The sequence below is a fragment of the Tamandua tetradactyla genome, unplaced genomic scaffold, assembly GCF_023851605.1.
Source record: "Tamandua tetradactyla isolate mTamTet1 unplaced genomic scaffold, mTamTet1.pri scaffold_250_ctg1, whole genome shotgun sequence".
Taxonomy (NCBI): domain Eukaryota; kingdom Metazoa; phylum Chordata; class Mammalia; order Pilosa; family Myrmecophagidae; genus Tamandua; species Tamandua tetradactyla.
Genome location: NW_027518358.1, coordinates 1 through 9,403, shown reverse-complemented (window position 1 = coordinate 9,403; position 9,403 = coordinate 1). Strand labels below are relative to the sequence as shown.

General features: G+C 34.6%; 1 protein-coding gene across 1 annotated transcript; it reads right to left on the bottom strand.

Annotated features, from left to right (window-relative positions):
- Positions 1 to 4,397: 4,397 nt before the first annotated feature.
- On the bottom strand, positions 4,398 to 5,348 carry LOC143673242 (olfactory receptor 10AG1-like). Its single transcript, XM_077147557.1, has one exon. It carries the CDS (start codon positions 5,346 to 5,348, stop codon positions 4,398 to 4,400), a length of 951 nt encoding a protein of 316 aa, XP_077003672.1.
- Positions 5,349 to 9,403: the final 4,055 nt, after the last annotated feature.

The following is a 9,403-nucleotide window of genomic DNA, read 5'->3' as shown; positions in this document are numbered from 1 at the left end:
CCATCATCTTAGCTTTTAGATTTCATTTGTCACATCTATATATGCTTTTCCCTCTTTCTTATTTATTATTTAAGTTACTCTTACTGGTACTTTTCAATTCTGTGCCCTCCTGAAAACCTCCTTCTCTTTTCTTTCTTTGTCAGCCAGTAGAACTTCCTTTAGTATTTCTTGTAGGGCCCATCTCTTATTGCAAATTCTTCCAGCATTTGTTAGTCTGTGAAAATTTTAATCTTTCCCTCAGTTTTGAAGGACAATTTGGCTTAGTATGGAATTCTTGACATGAGGTCTTTCTATTACAGTATCTTAAATATATCATACCACTGCCTTCTTGCTTACATAGTGCAGTTAAGTAGTCTGAACTCAGTCTTAGGTGGTTTCCCTTGTATGCAGTAGATTGTTTTCTTTTGCTTCTTTCAGAATTTTCTGCTTCTCTTCAACACTTGACAGACTGATTCGTATGTGTCTTGTGGAAGGCCTATTTGGATTTATTCTATTTGGAGTTCATAGGGCTTCTTTGGTTTGCATAATTATATTCTTTATAAGGGTTGAAAAGTTTCCCCCATTATATTCTTAACTAATCTTCCTAACCCTTTACTCTTCTCTTTTCCTCCTGGGATACCAATGATTCTTATATTTGTGTGCTTTGTTTTGTCCATCATTTTCCTGATATCCAATTCAAAAATTTCCTTCTTTTACACCATTTGCCTTTTTGTGTGTTCAAAATCAGTTGCCCTGACAACTAATTCACTTATTCTTTCTCCTGCCTCTTCAAATCTGTTTTTGTGTGTCTCTAGTATATTTTTTATTTAGTCTACAGCCTCTTTAATTTCTGTGATATTTGCTATTTTTCTGTTTATATTTTCAAATTTCTCTTTATGTTCTTCTAGTGTCATCATGATCTCCTTTATGTTGTTAGTCACCCCATTGGTTTTATTAGTAGAGTTATGTAAGCATCTTTGATTAGTTGTTCCAAAGTTGTTCCAAAGTTTGAAATACAAAAAGAAACAGAAACTATAGGGAAAAGAATGGAAAAGTATGAGCAGGGACTCAGGGAATTGAATGATAATATGAAGTGCACAAATATATGTGTTGTGGGTGTCCCGGAAGGAGAAGAGAAGGGAGAAGGAGCTGAAGGGATACAGACTGTGCAACAGGACTGGATACAAAGACTCAGAAATGGACAGCACAATATTACCTAACTGTAATATAATTATGTTAAAACACTGAATGAAGCTGCATGTGAGAATGATAGAGGGAGGAAGGCTGGGGACACAAATGAAATCAGAAAGAAAGATAGATCTTAAAGATTGAGATGGTATAATCTAGGAATGTCTAGAGTGTATAATAATAGTGAAATGTACAATGTACAAATTTTAAAAATGTTTTTGCATGAGGAAGAGCAAAGGAATGTCATTATTGCAGGGTGCTGAAAATAGATGATAATTAATACTTTAAAATGTCACCTTATGTGTGAGACTAAAGCAAAAAATGTTTATTTGTTACAAAGTTTATATTTTGACTAGAGCATTTCCTAATACAGCTCATGTAGATAGTTTGATTGAACATGTTAAGTACTTGGAATCTCAGGTAGGACATGAGATTTTGTTGGTTTGTCCAGAGTGATGCCCCGATGAATCCCAGAGTGATTTGATCAGTGACTGGAAAAGTATTTGCAAGCCCCCTTCAGGGAATGGTGAGAGTGGGGAGAAATTCAACTTCCCCAAGTTGCATTCTTGATATTCTCACAAGCAGTGTGGACAACCAAAGCTATAGGCTGAGCCCCCAGTCTTGGGGTTTGTTCATAAGAAACTTAACCCCACAAAGGATAGGTCAAGTCTACTTAAAATTTAGGCCTAAGAGTCACCCCCAAGACAGCCTCTTTTGTTTCTCAGATGTGGCCTCTCTCCCCAGCCAACATGACGAGCAGTCTCACCACCCTCCCCCTCTCTGCATGGGACATGACTCCCAGGGGTGTGGACCTTCCTGGCAACATGGGACAGAGATCCTGGAATGAGCTGAGACTCAGCATCAATGGACTGAGAAAAACCCTAGAATGAGCTGAGAAGTAACATCAAGGGTTTGAGAGAACCTTCTTGACCAAAGGGGGAAGAGTGAAATGAGACTAAAAAATGTCAATGGCTGAAAGATTCCAAACATAGTCAAGAGGTTATCCTGGAGGTTATTCTTATGCATTAAGTAGATATCACCTTGTTGTTCAAGATGTAGTGGAGAGGCTGGAGGGAACTGCCTGAAAATGTAGAGCTGTGTTCCAGTAGCCATGTTTCTTGATGATGATTGAACAATGATATCGCTTTCACAATGAGACTCTGTGAATGTGAAAACCTTGTGTCTGATGCTCCTTTTAGCTACTATATCAACAGAAGAGTAGAACATATGGAATAAAAATAAATAATAGAGGGAACAAATGTTAAAATAAATTTAGTTTGAAATGCTAGTGGCAAATGAAAGCGAGGGGTAAGGGGTATGGTATGTATAATCTTTTTTTTCTCTATTATCATTTTATTTCTTTTTCTGTTGTCTTTTTATTTCTTTTTCTAAATTGATGCAAATGTTCTAACAAATGATGAATATGCAACTATGTGATGATATTAAGAATTACTGATTGTATATGTAGAATGGAATGATAGCTTAATGTTTTGTTTGTTAATTTTTTTAATCAATAAATAACATAAATGATGGAGAAAATATGAATTTAAATACTAAAATATAATCACGGAAAATATTTGATACTAAATCACAGCCATGAATAAAATAATGTCTTTTTGTCTACAAACGAGTTGGGCTAGAAAAAAATTTCACAGGGAATGTAGCTGATTTCAAATGCTTGTTATGCTTATGAAATTCAAGCTAACAACCTTACTCAAAGACTTAAACTATATTAAATCTGCATCCCCCTTTTTTTGATAAAATGGTGTAGCTGTTACACAAAAAGACTATCAGTGCTGTTGCAAAGAAGAAAGAAAATGTTCATTACATATTCACTTTTTATCTATTTTCCCACAAATTCATGTAATACTAGTAAAGAAAAGAAATAGATCTGACTAAAATACACCTCAGTGTTGATACAATTATTAATGGGATATATTTTTTTATAATTATTAAAAAATAAAATACCATTTAGCCCAAAACATAATTATCAGTTATGTGAATATTTTATGAGCTTACTCCAACGGTGGGGGAAAATGGTAACAGAGAATATGGAGTTTGAAAAGAAGTGTGAACAGATTTACTGTAGCTTAATTTTATCACTAGCACTGATTATGTCCTAGGAAGAAATTGGTATCTTGAGTGAGAAGATCAACATGCAGAAGGTTTGGGAGACTGTTGATCAAAGGAAATAGCCACACACTATTTTGCAGCATCAAGTGATCATGCTGAAACCCTTTATATCTTCCAAAGGCTCATTTTATCTCTGCTATCATACAATCATTTGGTGAAATGAAGTTATGTACTATCTAATTACTACTACTATCTTATGGATAATTATTTTTAGTTTTCCAATATATTTTCTTTACAGAAGCCTTATGACAAAGATGTTATAGTTATTAAGTAGAAATAAATAACTGGCATTTTAGAAAGGAAGTGAAAAGGCAACCTTTTATATACAGTAATATTCATCCACAGTGGATTGAGGATATATATGTTTGGAATGTCATGAAAGATGTAAAATATCCAAAGTAAGTTACTTAAACTAAAGTTGCTAAGAATAACGCAGAAATATTTACAAAGTAAACTGGTTAAGACTGCAGGGAGTTTTCTGCTATATCATGTACCCAGTTAGGAACTTAATTAGCACTGAAACGATGTAAACATGCCTTTAAGGAATACAGTTTGAACAATTCTACATGGGGACATAGTAGGATAAATAAATAGTGCTTCAAATGTTTCCTAATGCTTCAATTTCTCTAGGTGTTAGCAAGAGTTTGAAGTATGGCATAGTAATATTCATTTACCCATTCAGTCACTTAATCATTCACTCAATAATTAAACTGATCAGTTTGTGTGTTATAGAAACAGAGAAGAATGCTAACAAACACAAGTTTAGCAATTGAAACAATTACTTGCTCTACTAATCTTATGTGCTTTCTGGTATATTTAAGCCAAGCTTCTTAGAAGCTTTAATGTAGCCTATAGCTTTCAAAAGAAAATGTGTTGTATATACTATTTTATTAATGAGACAAGATTTTTCTTTCAACACAGAGCCCTGAAGGTAGATTAATGAGACTAGTATTTACCAAGCATGGTACATTTCAGGCAAATCTAAAAATGCATCATCTGGCAGAAGTTTTTCTATTGTTAAAGTGGTAATATAGAAATATAAAACGTTTCTTTCATAATTGTGTGACAATCAGTCAGATCAATAGCAATTAAACTTATCACTTTATTTTCGTAAGTGATAATTTCTTTAGTGCTGCTATAACATCCTTATTCCTAAGGCTGTATATCATGGGATTAACCATAGGAGTCACAATGGTGTAGATAAGAGAGAGCAGTTTGTCAGTTCCTGCAGAGTGATTGGATTTGGGCCTTAAATAGGTGACGGTAGCAGAGCCAAAGAATAAAGCAACAACCAGCAGGTGAGAAGAACACGTGGAGAAGGCTTTGGTCTGTCCTTGGGCTGTGGGCAACCTCAGAATGGTGGAGATGATTTTGCAGTAGGAGGCAAGAATCAACATAAATGGGACTGCAACAAACAGCATAGCTATTAAATAGACAGATACCTCATGTGCTGAAGTGTCTCCACAGGCCTGCCTGAGAATGGGGGGGATGTCACAGAAGAAGTGGTTAATTTGGTTAGAATTGCAGAAATTCAGATAGAAAATTTGACATGTTTGCCCTATCTGGACTGGGATTCCACTGACCCAGGAGCCAAGCGCCAGCTGGAAACACATGCTTTGGCTCATGACTAGAGGGTAGTGCAGAGGGTCACAGATGGCCACGTAGCGGTCATAGGCCATCACGGCTAGGAGGAAGCACTCAGTGGCTGCAAGGATAAGGAAGAAGCACATTTGGGTGGCACAATTCAGGATAGAAATGCTTCTATCCTGAGTCCACAGGTTCACCAGAATCCTGGGGACATTGACAGTCACATAGCATATTTTCAAAGAGGAAAAATTTGCCAGAAAAAAGTACATGGGTTTCTGTAGTGCAGGGTCAAGGCTGGTTATTATGATTATAAGTCCATTTTCAATTAAAGTAATCATGTAGATCATGGAGAAAACTCCAAAGAGAAACCCTTGGAGATTTGGAAGGTCAGAAAATCCCAGGAGTACAAATCGCATCACTGTGGAAACATTGCCTTGTGCTTTACTCTCTTCGTGTTTCATCTGCAGGGATGATTTAATCAGACATACAAATTACTTTACTCTTCTTGATTTTTGTTTTCTCATATGTAATCTGTATGTTTTTTTGCCCTTCAACTTTTCCAATAACTTATAAGAAACAATTTTATAACTGCCGGTAACTAAATATGTCCATCATAAAAATGTCCCTCTAAAAAACCTTTTAGGAGTTATTATATTTCCTTGTTTCTGGTGATGACATATGATTTTACATATTGCTGCATATCTGAACCCTTGAAATCTCATTGTCTGAATTTATGTTTTTTTGTAGCAATTATGCCATTTTTTTCAGTTGGCATGCTTTTCTCCTCTCAATTATATTTTCCATTATTATCAAATAAAATTAATTTTATTGAGCAAGTAAATAGTTTATTTGAGATGTGAGCCATCTAAAATATGGTTCTGGATGAAGCATTTAAATATAGTCAATAAAAATACAATGGCTTTCCTGTAGTGCATCCCAAGTCTAGCATTATGCATATCTAGCCTATTTTATTTAAAAATAAATGATAAACTCACCAATAACTATTATGGTATACCATTTAATCTCCTAAATAGAATTTACATTTGAATGGATGGTATGGTAATTCAGAAGTCATACACTTTATTCAGATTTTGTATTGGGAGGAAACAGAACTAAGATTGTCTTCCTAAGAAAGCTAGGAGTCATAATTAGGTTCCCTTAGCATACATGCTCAAGCGAGCAATTTTAACCAGAACGTCCAAATCTAATACAGAATCACAGACCTATTCTATGAAACTACAACTCATTTTTAAGGGTTCCCGAATCATCCACATCCTCATTAGTCACTGTTTTTCTCCTGGCCTCATCTGTGCTATACAGTATCTGCCTTGCACATCTATGACCACTACAAAATGAGCATGTTGGGGTGTGATCATCAATCTTTTTTTTTTTTTTTTGCATAGGCAAGCACCAGGAATGGAATCCGGGCTCCAGTATGGCAGGCAAGAACTCTGCCTGCTGAGCCAACGTGACCCGACCCATAAATCTTTATTATGCACTCTCCTTGTTTATCCATGTAGGATAGAAGCTCCTTATGATATTTTATATAACTTTCTATTCGATGGGTATTATATTTGTTCCATAATAGTTGATTTACCACTTCTTGGAAAAATTGCAATGGAGTCAAATTGGTTTGTTTACTGGAAAAATTCCCAATGTGTAAAAAGTGACTCCAACCCAAATCTCTGACACCCTCCCTTATTGAATAAAGCATTTATTAAGCATGTGCATGTGTGTTGTGTATGTAAAGGACATATACTGAATTCACCTTTGCAGAGGAAGCACATTACTTTTTTCTTTTCAGGATATGATCAATTACTTTGATATTATGTGTTAACTAATTTAAAAGGCTTAGGAACTGCACAGAGGAGACACACATACAACTGTGTGCCAAGGACACTAAGGGTGGACAATGTCCAAGAACCCAGATTCAAAACAGTAGACACATAACAGCAAGAGAAACAGTCTACAGAAAATGTATTCTGTGATTGGGAAAATGAAAGCCAATAATAATTTTTTATTATCTACACTATTCCAGATTAAATCCTAAAGTACATAAACTTTCTGAAATAATCATTTTATGCATTCTCCCTCCCAAAATTTGATTGTAGCAAATGTTAAAGATGCTGTACTTGAGCCTCAAAAATTGTCAAAAAATTGTAACTAATAGGTGACATGCTTAGATATGATTTCAATTGTCTGAAGCTGCATGAGCAATGATTTTATTCCAATACATCATCCTACAAAACCGTAACCATGTTTCATCACTATGTAATTAAATCTGGAGCCTAATATGCAGAGGAAGAACAAAACAGTCTGTCAAATGGATCTGTGTGCCCTTCTGGACTAGCTTGACTCACTCACCCCACCTTCGATGAGTTACCCACAGCCCTCAGTGTCTGTTCACACAAGCTCTTCTCTCAGCCTTATATCCCCACTACACATTTTCCCCACTGTCCAAGGAGGGAAATGTGCTTGAAAATTAACCTGAAAATATGTCTTAAAAATTAGCAAATAAAAATATCAGCAACTGAACTTACAATCAGAAATATACTTTATCCTTACCGTTGCCTTAATTTCTTATCTATAAAAGGAAACTACTATTTTGGGAATACTTGTAAAATAAGAAATCAAATCGTACTTACCTTCCAAACCTCATCTCACCAAAAAATAAATAAATCTTTTTCAACTTGCAATTTAATAGTTGCATTTGCTGAGCCCTAGAAATCTTTAGAAGCTACTATAAATACAACTCAGAACAAAAACCACTAGATAAATCAGCTACATGTTGGCAACTTTATTCATGATATAGGTATTGTGTTGTCAGCTACCAGGTTGTCATATATTGCTTACATTCAGAGAAAGTTTATAAAATCAATTTAAAGAGGAAATAAAAATCAGAAATTGACAAATGCAACTGAGAAGTTTTCTTTTTTCTCTGGAATTCTCTAGTGATGAAAATGAAAACACTGCAATATTTCCTAAGTATTTTCACATTTTTTTGCCATAGGACTTAATTCTTAACCCACAGGGACTATCCTCAATACTAGGAACATGTCTATAATGCCCGTTCACTATCATACTCATTAAGTAGATATAATTTGACTTTACTGAGAAACAATCCCCAGACTTAATACCTGTGAAACACTTAAATCCATGCTAAATATGTATAATCAGTTAATAAATATTAGCACTTAAGATGATGATGTTAACAGCAATGATAATATTTTATATACTAACCCTTAATATTACAAAGTGTTTCACAAACTTTTGTCATTTAATCTTATAAACGTGAAACTTGGAAATAACATTTGAAGCAGTATTTGAAATTTAAAAAAATTGTTTTTTTAAAATTTTTTGGAATTGATGTTCTTTGCTGATGCTAAAATTATATTCTCACATTTCCATGCAAATTTGGTACTGGAAAGAAATATTTTGTGGATTGAGGTAAATTTCATGCTTACCTTCATTGATTGATGTTAAAAGCAGAAATCAAATGAAATAAAGTACAAGTTTTGATAATTTGTTATTGAAAAAGTTTACTCTCTTCTAAAATGCATACTACTGCAAGAATAAACAATACTCTTTAAGTAGGAAAGCTGCTCTTCCCCGGGGATCAGTTCCATTCCCATGTTGCTTTTCTAACTGAACTAGACCAATGTCCTGCTGTTCAAGTAGTGACGCAAGCAAAACCATATCTGTCCTTGTCATTTCTAATGTATTTTCGCTGTCTCTATTTCTCCACCACTTGTTGATAAATTCTACTGTGTTCATTTGTGTCTTCGGGACACTGACTGACTTACATATTGTAAAATATTTGCATTATGTATTGTTCCAGCTTCATCTCATAAGCACTGGCAAAATCAGGAGAACCTCTCAGCAGGGTGTGGTCAGTGGAAGACTGATTCACCACATATTCAAAATTTCCACCCTTTACTATGTGTCCAGTTGACTTTCTACTTGTTAAATTTTTGTATGAATGAAGAAATTACTGCATTTCAATTGCAGATGGTCCTATAGGGATAGGAAGTATTCCCAATTTAAAACCATAAACATTTATTTGTGTAATCTGAGGGTGGGAGACTCACAAAATTTTAGTCAGCTATTCAAGGATAAACAAGATTAAAGTAAATTTTAAATTTTCAGACAAAATATTAGGAGGATATATTCATTTCATTAAATGATCCATGTAACATGGTCATCATGGTGCTGAATAGTTTCATTTGAAAATAAATTGGGGACACACAGATAACTTTAAGTGTCTTTTATGAAAGTATAAAAACATTATTCTGTTTGGGAAGTTCTGGTCACTTCCAAGCTAAGTTCACCCATGTGTTTCCCATGCTTAGGATCTTAGTGCTCCTCTATTGATAATAAAATGCAAATATGGAAACCTGTGGTATGATTTTATATGACAGAGAGACTTCTTTCTTCAGTCAATTCGTGCATAAATGGGGACGGCTGAATCAGTTGAAAATTCTCCTTAAGAATTTTAATCTTAAAAATAGTCTGCTAC

Bases quoted from the DNA above. Each gene is read 5' to 3' on its own strand.
- LOC143673242 (XM_077147557.1), bottom strand. From the start codon at position 5,348: ATGAAACACGAAGAGAGTAAAGCACAAGGCAATGTTTCCACAGTGATG.